Source organism: Centroberyx gerrardi, chromosome 12 (assembly GCF_048128805.1).
Source record: "Centroberyx gerrardi isolate f3 chromosome 12, fCenGer3.hap1.cur.20231027, whole genome shotgun sequence".
Taxonomy (NCBI): Eukaryota; Metazoa; Chordata; class Actinopteri; order Beryciformes; family Berycidae; genus Centroberyx; species Centroberyx gerrardi.
In genome coordinates this window covers 18,239,957-18,256,245 of record NC_136008.1, presented here as the reverse complement: position 1 = coordinate 18,256,245, position 16,289 = coordinate 18,239,957, and the positions used below count along the sequence as shown (strand labels likewise).

Sequence of the window (16,289 nt, the reverse complement as noted above, 5' to 3'; positions counted from 1 at the left end):
ACGCCCTCTAGAGGCCATCTGACGGACTGACGGACTGACTGATTAACCTGAATTTGCCTCGTGGGGAAGGCTTTCTGGCAATAGATAGATGATTTTGGAGATATCACATATCACCCCCCCACCCCCCACTTCTGTCAAGTTAATCATTTCATTGTAACCACATTGTTGAAGTTATTCACAATGGCCAAACTTTCTATTAGAAAATATGCCCCTTGTTCTTGACAACTAACAACTTCGGAAAGGACAAGTCTGGATCTGAACCCACAATCTTCCACATGAAAGGTTGATCCTTCACCTACTGAGCCAAACACCTTACAGGTTTACTTTGGAAGGTGCTGAGTCCAACCCATATATCACTTTTCAAATATCTCATAATTGACTGCATAGATAGAGAAAGTAACTAAAGGGAGAAGTATTGTGATACTGCAGCCTGTGATTGGCAGTGCTAATCACTTTATAGAACATTGTAGTGCTCTCCATTAACAAATAAAATAACACTAACTCACATGGGCCAGAAAACTGCTGCTGCACTGCTCTCTATGGGTTTTTTTTGCCATTGACAGATGATGTCAAACACCTGCTTTGAGTTTTCTGCACTGTGTGATTTAGTGTTGATTTACTTTTCATTAAACTTCAAAATGGTGACAGTTGATCAGGGACTAGAACTCAAAACCTTGCGGCCCAAAGACCTGAGCTTAGCCACTCTGCCAACTTCCACTTTGGTCTTCCACAGTGGGGAAACAACACAAAGGGACAAGTGATAGGTCATAGGTGATAGTCCAACCCATATTGAAAGCCTCAGAAATAATAACTGTATTAGTGCCCCACATCAATCAATTTAAACATGGCTTTCCAGACATCATCTTGAGAGTCCAGACATCATTTGTCAATCTACCGTACGCTCAGTTCTCAAGATGTAATTAAAATGTTTTGTCTGTTTACCAATTGAGGTATGACAATTTCAAAAATCATGGTGTTTTTTTCCTGTAACATACAGTTTAGGAGGACAACACTGTGGGATCACTGTCAGAGTTTGCTATAAACAGAGGGGGGTGACTTCACAATTGGGGGTAGGTACCAGTGTATGAAAGATTTATCTCACTTCAGCCAACATGTCCTGAAAATTTCAACTCTATAGGACATACGGCTGATTTTTTTTTTTTTTTTGAATTTTTGAAGTTTTGACTACCTATGTAGATTTGGTTATTATGCAATAAGCCACGCCCACTTTCATCAATCATGACCAAATTTAATGGATTGACTTGGACATCATCCTACAGCATGTGTACAAAATTTCATAAAAATCTATGCAGTCCATTATGAGATTTTTGAAAAGTGATATATGGGTTGGACTCGGCACCTTCCAAAGAATCTATGGACACAAGAATTTTCAGTTTATGACACACAGTTCAGAAGTTATTGGCCAAAAATGTAAGTTGCTTGTTATAGCGCCACCATCTGGCCAACGTGTGTGGGCTGCCTTGCCTGAGTACTGGGGGGCCATAGGAGCCCTCCTGCCAAATATGGTTGCTGTAGGACTTACGGTTTCTGAGAGGCAGACACTTTTAGCGGAGAAAAAGAAAGACAGAAAGAAGAAGAACTCTAGCAAAAACAATAGAGTTCCAGCACTATGTGTTTGGACCCCTGGAATTCTGACTAACAAGCTCCAGACCTAGATATTATACTCCATCTAGTGGTCACTACAGAGAAGTGACACAAAAGTCCAGAGTTTGCCACTAGAGTCTTGACATTCATGCAATCTGACTATCTCTACTACTGTAAATCAAATGAAAAGTTTGTCAGGCTTTTGGGTTGATTTACCGGTTCTAGGCGGCAAAAACACACAATAACTTTCAAGTTTCATTTGGATTATTGTTTATAAGACTACTATAATCCAGTTGAGGTGAGAGGTAAGAGTAAGAGAGTAAATACTCCAGCTACATCTCAGTTGGATAAACAACTTGCAGCCAGGCCAAGGCAATCAAGTCATTTCTGATTTATTCCAGTATCGCTGTGATGCATGCTTTCTTACCTTCCTTAATCACATTGAAAGAGACTTTTACATATGTGTGTCTGTCTGTGTACATTCTTAACACCACTGATGGTGTGTGTGTGTGTGTGTGTGTGTGAGAGAGAGAGAGAGAGAGAGAGAGAGAGAGAGAGAGAGAGAGAGAGAGAGACCATGCCCTCCAGGTGCTGATTGTCTGTTCAGGTGAGTTGGAGAATTATCTGTGTGTGCGTGCGTGTGTGTGTGTGTGTGTGTGTGTGTGTGTGTGTGTGTGTGTGTGTTATGAGTTGGACTGTTCCATCCAAGCAAGCAGTCTGACTGGTTAAAGAGGCGATTATGATCATGCAAACAGATCTCATAAAACATTTTACTGAAGCACACTTTTCAGACTGTAGACATGATGGCAAGAGTTGGTTAAAAGTCACATGGATTCCCTGTTTCTGGAAGAATTGTGAGTTTTTATCTTTAACAAACTTCAGCATGTGGTTCCAACCATTTGACCAGTCCAAGCGATTACCAAGTGATAAAAATGTAATATTACAGTAATGGCTGCATTGGAAATAGATATGTTTGAAATTCCCATAATTAATCTGGCAAACTGAAATCCAATCAAACAATTACACTCTAAAACACAAACACATACACTATAGAACAAAACAGAAGAGAGGGAAAAAAAAAAAATCCTGGATCTATGTCTGTTTAACGCATCACTTCTGTAAGTGACACTAATGGGTAAGACACCTAGCTGGCACCTGTGTTGATGTGCAGTGATGTGTGCCAGTGCAGAATGACAATGATTCATCTAAAATGATCTTGATCACAACAAACAACAAAATAGGGGACAATGGGCAACAATGAAATAGGCTAGCAGGCCAAAGCTTAGTCAGGGTTATATGATGTTAAAATGGCTTCAGACTGACATTAGGCTGAGTAAGACCCATCTGCTGCTCTCTGCTCTCCAGCCAGCACTAAGTGGATTAGACCTGCTGCACACACACGGCCTGCCACTGGAGCGTGTGTGTGTGTGCGTGTGTGCGTGTGTGTTTAAGGCAGTGATGACATTATGTCCAAAAGAACATCACAGCGCAGTCTGTTTTGTTTCCACTCTGTCAGCTGTTACTGTCAAGCCTTTACTCCCCCTACTGAATGTTTTTATTCCTTATTGATCCAGGGAATATACTGTATGCTGTCTACAATTGCAAGGGCACTTTACAACCGTTTTTGATTGACATTAGAGCGTTACTCATTCATTGACCCCTCCCAGGTTTTCTGCAGCCAGTCTTGACAAACCTTTAGCCGACTGCCAGGTTAACATCACTTAATTTACTGTAAGAGTAATTAAATTGCCAAGGACAATCCAATCAACATTTGTAAACATGAAAGCCTTCCTCTCAAAGCTACAAGACCCAGATACCCCACCCAATTTTAAAGGCACCACACCATTTACTGTAAAGATGTTTCATTAAATGGGTGATAGCTAGTTTTTGGTCCGCACCCAAGTCCGCATGGCATGTTCACACCTGTCAAAATGATCCTAACTTAGCAAAAAATTATAAAGTCCACATCAAACGATGTAGGTGTGAAAGCCACCTTAGAAAAAAGATGTTTACTTCAGTGCACTTTTACAGTAGTATACTTATTTTAAACTAAAAAAAGAGAAAGCATACTTTTATTTTACTTTTGTTGTACTTGCAAAAGGTACACTTGAGAATAGTATACTTAAAGTTATACTTGTATTTTTAGACTTGTTGAATACTATTGCAAAAAGGTACTGAGCATAGTATACTTAGGCTTATACTTTAAATGATACCAGAAGTATACTTAAAGTACAGTAACTTGTTGCGAATTAAGTACTTCTAAAGTATACTTAAAGTATACTTGCTGTTGGCTCACTGGCTAGCAGAAGATCCTGGGACCGAGTCCCGGCCCTTCCTGTGTGGAGTTCCCATGTTCTCCCCACCTTGCTGGTATAGTACCTGTGGTTTACCCAGAAGTATATTTTAGTACACTTTGAGTATTTGTGTGAGTCAAGTTCAAGTATACTAAAAGTATACAGATATATAAACTTAAATGGACTATTTCTGTCACATCAAGTATACTACTTGTGTGTAGTAGTATGTAGTTAAATTAATATATAAAAAGTATAAAAGTATACTTACAAATATACTTTTATAAACTAAAAAGTGGGCCAATTTAGTCAGAGTAACAAAAAGTATGTTTAGAAGTACACTTATAATTCCCCAAAAGTTAGTATACTTTTTATACTCATGTATACTTTAAAAAGTAATCTTACTGTAAAGTATATTACTTCTTCATACTTATTGTAGGTAGGACCTTGTCTTTGCAGAGAGGTGGTTAAGGTTATAAGCTTTACTCAGCAAGTTTGAGAGTTGATGCTAGCTCTACTGATGTGTTAAGGCTGCCTCACATGATGAGAGTTAAGGTAAACTATACTGTAGAGCTAGCTAACACGGAGCAGGTCAAGGTTAGTTAAACTGCAGGGAGCAGCTTGTGTTGCTGTGAGGAGCAGATGGCACAGTGGGATTAGACAGCTGACCTGCCAATGGCTGAAGATGTCATGATTCCCCTGACTCCCCACAGCAAAAAACAAGCTTTACATGTGATTTTATCTTCACTTCAGACTTATAAAGGTTATTACAGGATATTAGTTTAGTCATGTCTCCTTACTGCACAAAGGAGATAGTTTTACAGTTTCAAGAAGTTTCAGTTGTTTTATAATAATGTGGCTTGTTCTAAGAATAAATCCTCAAAGAAGATTTAATTTTTAAGTTTATTCTAGGCATTAAACAAGTTAAATGCCTAGAAACAAGTTGCATTGTCATAATAGTGAAACTTATTGGAAATAGTAAAATGATATGTCAGTGCAGCAGGATAATTTTACTCAAAACATCCAAAAACGCATGATAACTCCAACACAGGTGCAGCACCTCACTAAACCAGCTAATTCCCTATAGAAGCCAGCGCTGTCTCTGTGGGCCAGCAGCAGCCTGGGTCAGATTAAAACAGGAAGAGGCCAGTTGGCTGCGTGGGAGCCAGGTTGGGGTTAGGGCTTAGTGACAGATCAGTGTTCGTGGATATATAAACCAGCTCAACAAGATAGTCTGTCGGACACACACACGCTCACTCTCTGATGCTTTGCTGCCGTCAGACTGACGCTGTCCAGGAATACAGATTGGGAATAAAATAAGCTTAGAATATTTATCTTCAGAAAAATTTAAAGGAAGTTGAGAATCAGGACGAAAGAGGATACAAGGATATCAGATCTGCACTAGACACAGGACATCTTCTGTTTATCTACTGCGCATCTATTGTATATCTGCCGTGTTTCTGTTGTGGTCTACTCTACACCAGCAGCCATGGTTCTGGAGGATAATGAGTACGACTCTGTCTTTGAGCCCCAAATCACTGTGAGTATCCTGTCACAGAGAGCTGAACTTAACCTGAGTCCAGCCTAACTCTTCATACTGACTCTAGATCTGCTGTTCTAGAGAGATAACCCTAACCCTTTGAACCAACTTCAACCTTAACACTAAGTGAAGTGACCCTAACCTTAGTATCACAGCTGTGCAGCAGAGAGCAGTCAGTTATTGTTTGGGTTTGGTTGAAAGTGTAACATCAGGTTAACATGAGGACTGGCTTCAGTTCACTATCAAATCAATCAATTCAGGAAGTAGATTTCCTCAAAGTATTCAAATAGAAACAGGAGATAAACTCTTTATCTATGAACCACATTGGCTGCAACAAGGACTACTTAGTTATATTTAAATATTGAAAAGCTTTGGGCATGCGAAGGTTTTCTTATCGAACCTGTTCAAAATAATTTAGAATGGATGCTCTGTCATTTGAAACTTAAGTGCATTTCCTATCGACATTTGCATTGATAATTTAGTAAGTAAATTGAGTCCAGTTTTGGTCCAGTTCCTCTGGGAAATATGTAAAAATCACAGACCCAGACTCAGGCTTCAGAGCAGCTGCAGTAGTACTTCACAGGTGTCTCATTATACTGCACGTTAAACAAATGTAATGCTGCGTCTTAAATCAGAATCAAGAACTCTCCCAGGCCATGGTATAAACTCTGCTATGTACTTGTCCAGACATTATTGTTAAGCTGGTGCTATGCAAGCTAAAATGGTGATTTTCCATCATAAATGTGCAACCAAAGATCAAATGTGGGTCACATGTGGGTTATATAGGATTAAACACGAGATTATCTGTGTCAGTCCGCTTTTAAGTGGTTGTAGTTACCATTGAACTCCCAGTGTTCAGACTGTAATGCAGCATAGCAGTAGCAAACCCCTCTGGCAAGGAGGAATGTCCATGACGGTGTGTGTGTGTGTGTGTGTGTGTGTGTGTGTGTGTGTGTGTGTGTGTGTGTGTGGGCAGGTGGGTGTGCATGTGCATGCGTGGATGTCTGGATGTATATATAATCTGACTCAACAGCTGTTCTCCCCAGTGAAATAGTTTCCACCTCTGCTTCTATCAGTTGGGGAGGGCACTGTGTTGCAATTGCCATAGTTTTAGACCAAGTGAGTCAGTAATAATAATATCATACTTCCATGGCTACAACCTCCTAGCCCAGCCCAGATTGGTTGAAGAAATACACACTCCTGCCTCTACTTGCACTTGAGAACAGCTTCAGCCAGATTTACTGTCCTGTATTGGTACAAAGTATGTACAAAAAACTAGTGTGTGTCGATTATCTGACTATGTGTGAATGTGTCTGTTTCAGGAGGAATATGTAGAGACCCAGTATGGGAAAGTCCACTGCACCATCACAGGAACACCAAAGGCGGACTGCCCAATCATCCTGACCTATCATGATTTGGGACTGAACCGTAAGTCCCGGAAACAGAACTTATACAGAATGCCAATTAGAGTAAACAGGATAAGGTATATATGTCTTGATATCCCAGCTAATATTGACATATCCCAGGTATCTTATTTGACATTGCAGAATCATCATGTTTACATCAGCTAACTAAAAAACTGAATTACTATACTACTTGTGTATCTGGAGTAAACACAAGGTATTGGTTCATCACACTGAAGGTCTCAGTTTTTTATGGAGACATTAAAATCTCCATCACTCTAATTCTTTTCTAGTTTTAATTCAAACCTATTCTGTGTTTTCAATATACGAGTACTCTACATCTTCCCAAATTATACCTGATATATATTTTCATTTCTTATTATGTTTTTTTTTTTTTTTTTTCATCTTTTTGTCATCTTAGTTTTTTAATCGAATTTCTTGTCTCTGTAGACAAGGCTCATCTGTTTATACAATTAAATTATTACATAATAGAATTTCTATCTATTTTTTCTCTCCCTTTCCATAGACAAGTCATGTTTTGAGACTCTGTTCAACCATGAGGACATGCAGGAAATCGTCAGACGTTTTCCTGTTTGTCACGTTGAAGCACCAGGACAACATGAGGGAGCCAATACCCTCCCTACTGGGTCAGTACACTGTCTGTATTACTCTGTCTGTCTGTCTGTCTGTCTGTCTGTCTGTCTGTCTGTCTGTCTGTCTGTCTGTCTCTCTGTCTGTCTGTCTGTCTGTCTGTCTGTCTCTCTGTCTGTCTGTCTGTCTGTCTGTATTACTCTGTCTGTCTGTCTGTCTGTTTCTCTGTCTGTCTGTCTGTCTGTCTGTCTGTCTGTCTGTCTGTATTACTCTGTCTGTCTGTCTGTCTCTCTGTCTGTCTGTCTGTCTGTCTGTCTGTCTGTCTGTCTGTCTGTCTGTCTCTCTGTCTGTCTGTCTGTCTGTCTGTCTGTCTGTCTGTCTGTATTACTCTGTCTGTCTGTCTGTCTGTCTGTCTGTATTACTCTGTCTGTCTGTCTGTCTGTCTGTCTGTCTGATCTGTATTCTTGTTTACCCAGTAGAATCAAAGTTTCATCTCATTATCTAATCTACATACAGCAGTCTGACTCACAGTTTAAATATTAATAATATGATAATTTAATATTTATAAGTTTGACAGTTAAAACTGACTCCATCCCTGGTAATGGTGTTCTTGAACTTTGACCCCTCAGGTATACCTACCCTTCCATGGACCAGCTGTCTGAAACACTGCCCGCTGTCCTCAAGCACTTTGGGTAAGACAGGCCTGATATACTGATAACACTGATGATGAGCACCAACACTATAGACTGCAACTGTCATCAAACACTTGGTGACACTTCTGAGTCGGCTGTGCTATTTTCAACACATTTAGCATCTTAATTCACACAACATACTGGACATACTTAACTCAAGATGTGTGTTTTTTTAAACTATATTTACAGATATGTGAAAATAACCAAGCCTTCACATGAGTGTAATAATATTCCAATGCTTTGCAGGTTCCGTAGTGTGATTGGACTGGGAGTTGGAGCAGGAGCCTTCATCCTGGCTAGATTCGCTGTGAGTTTACATCTAGTCTCTAAATCCCACTTGAACTCAGATGCAGCACATAATGTGACACCCAGCTTGTTTCGTGGCCTGCATTTACACAGGAACACAAGACCTGATTGTTCACTCCTTGAGGCACAGATCCTCTCTTGGCTGTCTACACAAGGAGATGATCAATAACAGTATTCAGTGCCACAGAGTTATTGATTAAATCTTTCCTTCCTTTTGAAATAAAGCCATAAAGACACAATCAGGATTGTCACTTGACTCTCAGAGAGTCAAAAAGACAAGTGCCACTGATAAACAAACTGTGGCCATTGAGTTTCCAGCGACAATAATGTCATCTACTGAGTCTCTCTCTGATCTTTAGAAAGTCTCACTATAGAAATATTATGGACGGCACTGTAAAGGATTTACAAAAAACACCTCTTAGTTCTAGAGAGGGGGCAGCAAGATGGTGTCTGGTAGAAACTAGTCAAACTCTGTAGCTCTGGAAAAGATCAAGGACAAGATCAGTAACTCCAAAAGCCATGTGACAGTGTGGTGTGAACATGTATTGAACAACATGTATTAGAGATGTGCCAGCAAAACATGCTGTGAATGATACATTTAACAAGTTGTGTTGAGAATGACACATAAGTAATGTGTTGAGATTATGTGTGTGACTTATTAACTTATTGATTAATCAGATTTCAAATCAAATCAAATCTGATCAAAATCAGATTTAAACGTAAAAACTGAGAGAACAAACCCCTAATCTGACTTCTTTGTTTGTTTGTGTGTGTGTAGCTGAACCACCCTGACCTGGTGGATGGTTTGGTTTTGATCAACATCAACCCCAATGCCGAAGGAATAATGGACACTGTTGCAAACAAGGTCAGCAGTGTGTGTGTGTGTGTGTGTGTGTGTGTGTGTGTGTGTGTTGATCACCCACTCTGTGTGCTGCACCCTGATTCAGTTCAACATCTGGAACCTACTGCAGATGTTGTGATTTTTTTAATTCATACAAAGGCCTGTATGCTGCTGGACATTTGATTTAATTGGATTGATTTGGATGTTACAGCACTCATAGAGGTTTTACTGATGATGATGATGATGATGTGTGTGTGTGTGTGTGTGTGTGTGTGTGTGTGTATGTATTACAGATTACTGAATGGACACACACCCTCCCTGACACAGTCATCACACACTTGTTCGGAAAGGTAAGCTTACTTATCTTTCTTTACCTCACCTTACTTTGCCTACAGCAGCTGGCTTCAGTTATCATGACACTTACTCTCTAACTGATCGTTCAGGATGAGATCCAGACCAACCATGACCTCATTGCTACATACCGCCACCACATCACGACGTCAATGAACCAGTCTAACGTGGGTCAGTTCTTCCGCTCCTACAACAACCGCACTGCTCTGGAGGTGGAGAGGCCCATTCCTGGAGGAAACATTAATGTCCGGACGCTCAAGTTAGTACCTTTAACCTTTAAAGAGGGAGGGCGTATCTTAAAAATTGTGTTTTCGGATTGTACACTCTTGAATATTTCTTGTTCACTGTAAAAAGTGAAAATTGGACTGTTTGTTGTTTTGCCAATATTTTGTTCCGCCAGTATTTAGAAAAAATGGCTCCTCTGAAACAGAAGGCTTGCATCATTGCAGCAGAGTCCAGCTCCTCAAATGATAAATGCAAAACACTCAAGAGGGAAACACTTCTATGCCCAAAGCTTCTGAATGTGTGAGGCTCTGTTGTCACACTGTGATTCCTTAGCCAGCCTGTCTGTCCGCCCTGTCTATCTCTCTGAGCAGTCTGTCTGTGTGTTTATAGGTGCTCCGCTCTGCTCGTTGTGGGAGATAATTCTCCTGCTGTGGAGGCCGTGGTCGACTGTAATTCCAAGCTCAACCCCACCAAGACCACACTGCTCAAGGTAACTGACCGACTGCAAAGGGCAAAAAAAACAAAAACAAACATATATTATTTAATTTAATTCAGAAACACTCTGTATGTTTGGGATTGAACATTGGCAGAATGGCAGAATTTAGGAGTTATCTATGATTCATGTTTAAACCTTGAACAACATAGTCATGGTAAGAGAGTTGACATATCCAACTTATTAGGAAATAATTGAGAATGAATATGATCTGTTATTGTGAAATGAACATCGACTTCAAACACAGTTTTACCTTTTAATTGATTCAACTGAAAGAACATTAAGCTGACACCAGGTAAACATTTCACCTCAGACTGAAGCGTACTCATAATCTTTCCCCTTTGCCTTTCCAGATGGCAGACTGTGGAGGACTTCCTCAGGCCGATCAGGTAGGCTCACACTCCACCTCCTATTGGCTACTCTGCCGATGATGCTGTAGAATATCCTCTCCTGATTGGTTGGATTTGCTGGTTGGAAACTTACTCTGATCTCTCTCTCTCTCTCTCTCTCTCTCTCTCTCTCTCTCTCTCTCTCTCTCTCTCTCGTTCTCTCTCTCTCTCTCTCTCTCTACAGCCAGCCAAACTGACTGAAGCCTTCAAATACTTCATCCAGGGCCTGGGATACAGTATGTAGCTATAATCAAACCTTAAGCTATAAACTGTAACATTATCTATACCATTAGCCTTAAAATTACACCTCAACATCTGCCCAAAGATAGTCCAGTGGTTACCAAACAATTCTCTTCCTCTAACCTTCAAATCCAGAGTAAATCCTCATGATAGTAGAGGATAGTAACAGGATAGTACAAACCAATAACCTTCTATCTCTACCTTTCCCCCCATCCCACCCCTCTTTCACCAGTGTCCAGTTCCAGTATGACCAGACTCCGGTCGCGGACGACCTCCAGCTCCAGCGTCTCGTCCTTTGAAAGCTCCCGGGGCCGGGCGCACACCAACGAGCTGCAGCGCGGCCGGACGCACTCGCAGGCCGCCGAGGAGCAGCGGGGGCGCTCGCACACCGACGTCTCCATGGAGAGCATCTCCAACAGCAACGTGGACCAGATCGTCCAAAAGTCCACCCAAGTGTCATGCTAGAGCGTCCCCCTACGCCCTAAATCCCAATATGCCCTTAACCCCAATCCTTCTTCATTAACCTCACCATCTTTCCTCACCCTAACCTTTATGTTACATTCTTTCTCTGTCTTCCCTTCTCTTCCTCCATTACTCTGTCTCCTTTCATCCACTCTATCCTTGCCTGTAGCTGAAAGGTGGTCCTAACCCTTCTCTATCCTACTCTCCCTCCCCAAACCCTATCTATCGTCTACCTCCACCTTACTCTGCTGCTATCCCTCTCTTCTCTCGCCATCATCCATTCCTCTATCCACCTATCTTGTCCTTTGTGTCTATCCACCTACTCTGTCCTTTGTCTCCCTCTATCAATTCCTCTATCCACCTATCCTGTCCTTTGTCTGTGCCTATCCACCTACTCTGTCCTTTCTCTCCCTCTATCCATTCCTCTATCCACCTATCCTGTCCTTTGTCTGTCCCTATCCACTACTCTATCCACCTATTCTGTCCATTGTCTGTCCTTATCAATTTCTCTATCCAGCTACTCTGTCCTTTGTCTGTCCCTATCCATTCCTCTGTCCCCCTATCCTGTCCTTTGTCTGTCTTTTCAGCCTCTCCAACCCACTTTGTCTGTCCCTACCCATCCTCACCGCTCTGCTTCTCCTCCTCAGCCTCTTCCTCTCTGTGTCCTGCCCTGTCTGCCCCACTGCTATCTGTCTCTAGCTCTGAATCCTTTATCCTTCATCCTATCTGATTCTGTCCCTGTCCCCACCCACTACGTTCATCCCTCCCCTCTCCTCTCCTCTCCTCTCCTCTCCTCTCCTCTCCTCTCCTCTCTGTTGCTGCTGACTTTTTCTACCACAGGTTCTGCTGCAGGCCTTAGTTCTCTGATATTGACGCTGATTTACACTGACTGCAGTAAATGGGCTCGTAAAACTGACGCACACAAGGAAATTGTAAAAACTGAAATGTATTCATCTAAAACTTGCATTTGTAGTCATGAGGGCCTGTTCAAGCCGACAAGGATTTGTATAAAACTCAGATGTGTATTCATGTAAGATGAGTGTAACTGAGATGTAAGTAAGATATTTATTGTATAACAGTTGTATGTTCATAACTGTAGCAATGTGTATTGATTATATACTGTTATGCTATATATGCAGAAAGAGGCTGTGTGAGACAGATGAGTATTATTAACTGTAGGAATGTGTAATGAACATATACTTTCATTTATAAAACATGGAGCTGCTTTAAGAAAGAGGCTGTGTAAAATCAACATATATTCATTACTGTAAAGATATGTTATATTCAATTCAATTATCAATACAGAGGATTTGATATAACCATCTCTTGTGTGATCAATGATGAAACATTCTTAATAAACAGCTATACTGGTGCATAGCTGGTCATTTATTCTACCATTATTTATTAGTCAGAGCCATAGACAGATACCAGTTTGTACACCATGTTGTTGCCCCTTCTCTGGAACTAAGAAATGTTGGCTTATGCTTCCCATAATGTCACCATGGTAACAAGCTCAACATGATAAAGATCAGCTAGCAAAGCATCACCAATTACTTAAGCAAATGGACAACAACTATCAAGTTGGATTATGGTTTCTCAAGGACCAAATTCTGTCAACCAAGACTCTCACTGTTTTAAAGACAGCTGGACAAACACAACATTGGAGAGAAAATATAAAAGCTGTGTTGGATCTAGAGTTGTTTTTACAGTTATTTATAAACTATCAATTACTTGTGTAGTTTTGCCATTTAAATGCTGTTAATAATAGGACCTTCTCTTCTCTCTCCTAAACGATCAAACTCAGAAATTGAAGTGGAGCTACTGTGTTACTCTACATTTATCTCATCCTGGAGTCACATCATGACAGGATCCGGTTGACATTTGAGTCAAAAATAATTTATTCATATAGCTCTAAAACAGGTCTTAACATATTGCTGAAGTTTGATATAGATGGCTATATTAGTTTTGCAATCTGCTATGGGATGTGAGAACCTAAAAGTTTAATACCCCATAACTACTCTGATCACAGAACTTTACATTCCCAAACTCTCAAGTATAAAGGGCCACAGGAATAGTATAGTGAATCTAACTAAACTACACTGACCTCCTTATTTCACTCTAAACATATTACCCAAAGTATTTTCATCCCTGCCCACCTCAGCTACAGCCAACGACAGCACAAACAGTACTCCTATCAGTAATGTGATGCGTATGCTGCTGTGCCATTCACTTTCTTGCTACTTCTCCGACTAACTTAATTCAGGCGATGCTTGCTTTGCTTGCAAACACCAAAATGTTAACATTAGCTTTGTCTCATTTAGCCAGATGCTTTCTCTTCTTTTTAGTGCTGTGTTTGCAAAGAAAAGGGTAACCTAATCAACATGAGCATAGCTCTATAAGTCAAGCCAAAGGCCACCCTTGTCCTTCCCACCAACGCTCTTCTGCCCTATTCCACTCTCCTCAGTGTGATTCCTTTTACCATTTACCAGTTTCTGCTGTGACAACACAACCACCTCAGGCAGCTGAGGTGGTGGGGGACTCATCTGATTTTGCTTGACCTAAGGAGGCCTGTGGTTTCCCTATAAATACCATCTTAGCGCACCTCAACAATAAGGTTCTTAAATAAAATGTTGATTGTTAAATAATTTTGCAAACATTTTTTTACTGCAAACCTCATAGTGGTATCATTTCAGCAAAACCAAAGATATGACAAAGTGACTTAATTTCATGTTGCGGCCATAAGAAAATGATCATAGTAATAATGGTCTGATGTTGGAAGCCCTAATCACTGATAATGTGTGCAAATGATCAAAATATAACTGGAATACAAAAATTATTCTACCACACATTGAAAGGCTTGATACCAGAATACACATTTATTTGTATAGCTACAAAGTGCTATGAATGTCACAAACATATAAAAAAAAACAGCTATAATAAAGGGAATGCTTGCAGTAAAGCAAAACTGAATCAACAAAATTGGTCTATAACAACAAAATCAACAATCAGAGATGTTGGCTTCTGTTAGACAGAAGAAAGGACAAATCATAGTGTACTTTTTCTATCTGTCCACTAGATGAAGCTCTATAACCTCCTCTGCTCTCCTCTCTGTCATCACAACAGTAAAGCACCATGTTCAGGGTCTGCATGTTCTGTACTATCCATAAAGTGTATGAAAACATGCAAACATGCTACATGACATTTTAACATACTACATTTAAATCATATTGAACCCCAAATTTATGGCACTGATGCACGTCCAGAATCTGTTTGTTTTGTATGATTACCAGCACTCATGTAGCACAGTAACATGGATCCTTTTTTATTGCTTTACAGCTAGTATTTTTCGGATGTATTTTTAATCAAATCTGCATGTTACAGCATCCTGACCTGACGCATTCAGCCTGGCCCTCTTCCAGAGGAGTGGATTAAGGTGCACTGCATCCTCAGATAACAGTCGTGACGCTTTTGTTTTAAATCCCTGTTTTTTTCCTCCATCCCTACGCACAGTACCTGTCATACACACTGTTGTGAACATTTGTTTAGATGGCTTGCCAAATAAAATCGACAGTACAGGGCACGAAATCAAACTGACACCTTTTTTATATGTTCAAACTGGAATGCAGGCGCAACATGGGTCGGCTTATGCCTTGCTTAGTGGCACCTCAATGGTCGAGGGAGGGAAAGCATGTCTCCCTTACTCTCCCTGCCAAATTTTCTCCCAGCAGGGATTCAAACCAAGTTGCAAATTCTCATCTCTAACCAGTAGGCTACGGGCGTTCAGATACTGCCACCACAGATAGCTTCAGTCAAAGGCGTGGGTTTGGGGAGAGACAAAACCCTTTCAGTATTAAGCGATGGGCAAATTGTCTGTTTTTATTCCACTACCGCTGCAAGCTTTGTCTGTTATCAAACCACTGAGTAACAGACTCTCAAGCTTAATCATTCCAAATGCCCTCAAAACTGCAAAAGTAAAGTTCCCCTTTTTAAATCTGATGACCAAAAATCCTTTCACAGTTCTCTTTATCTCTGCACCTCCATTTTTTTCCAAAGAATTTAGAAAAGTTGGTGTACAACAGAATTTTGAAGCATCTGAATGCTCATTTCATTCTGTATGATTATCAGTATGGATTTAGAAAAAAAAAAAAAGGTGATAAAATCCACCCTGCTCTAAACAATAATAAGCTCTTGGAATATTTCTAGATTTATCAAAAGCTTTTGTTATTTCTGACATTCTACTATACAAATCATGTCACCACTGTATGCAATTTGCAGATACCATTGACACATTAATCCTTTTACACTGTGGTTCATTTTGGTTTATCATATCATTACTCTGTACTCCTGATGTTGTGGGTTTTAATTCCTTTCTCCCCCACCTTTCTCTGTGAACTATTTAATGATGCAGTTATACAAAAAGATAATTTGAAACAAAAAGTAATCTGTTTATCCTCTTAGCTGCCAAGATGGGAGACTGCCAAGTGTGCGTGTGTGTGTGTGTGTGTGTGTGTGTGTGTGTGCATGGCTGCATGCATGATGTGTGTGTAGGTGGGTCTGTGTGTGTAGGCCGTCAGTGGATAGATTGTTTGGGACTGTGTCTGTGAGACAGTGGGAACACACAGATCCAAGATAGGATCATGGCAGTCAGCATCACAGTCACAAAAATTTGGTTACGTGTGTGTCTGTGTGTCTGTTTATGTGTGTGTGTGTGTGTGTGTGTGTGTGACTTCAAAATTTCAAGGCGTCTTTTGTTTAGCTTACATTATAATACTATGATGAATTATGCATAGCCTAACTGAAATTCTAAAATTGAATTCAAACATCAGACATCTGTGGGTTGGATTAATCTTACATAGACAA

General features: G+C 40.4%; 1 protein-coding gene across 1 annotated transcript; it reads left to right on the top strand.

Annotated features, from left to right (window-relative positions):
- Window positions 1–5,385: 5,385 nt before the first annotated feature.
- LOC139908944 (protein NDRG1-like) lies at window positions 5,386–11,432 on the top strand. Its single transcript, XM_071895836.2, has 12 exons — window positions 5,386–5,436; window positions 6,759–6,864; window positions 7,366–7,486; window positions 8,060–8,122; window positions 8,369–8,429; window positions 9,207–9,293; window positions 9,563–9,619; window positions 9,713–9,879; window positions 10,236–10,335; window positions 10,692–10,727; window positions 10,912–10,963; window positions 11,200–11,432. The coding sequence occupies exons 1-12, from the start codon at window positions 5,386–5,388 to the stop codon at window positions 11,430–11,432; spliced, it is 1,134 nt and encodes a 377-aa protein (XP_071751937.1).
- The last annotated feature ends 4,857 nt before the right edge of the window (window positions 11,433–16,289 follow it).

Coding starts and splice junctions, on each gene's coding strand:
- LOC139908944 (XM_071895836.2), top strand. CDS start 5,386: ATGGTTCTGGAGGATAATGAGTACGACTCTGTCTTTGAGCCCCAAATC. Junction 8,430..9,206: donor TCATCCTGGCTAGATTCGCT/GTGAGTTTACAT, acceptor GTGTGTGTGTAG/CTGAACCACCCTGACCTGGT. Junction 9,880..10,235: donor ATTAATGTCCGGACGCTCAA/GTTAGTACCTTT, acceptor GTGTGTTTATAG/GTGCTCCGCTCTGCTCGTTG.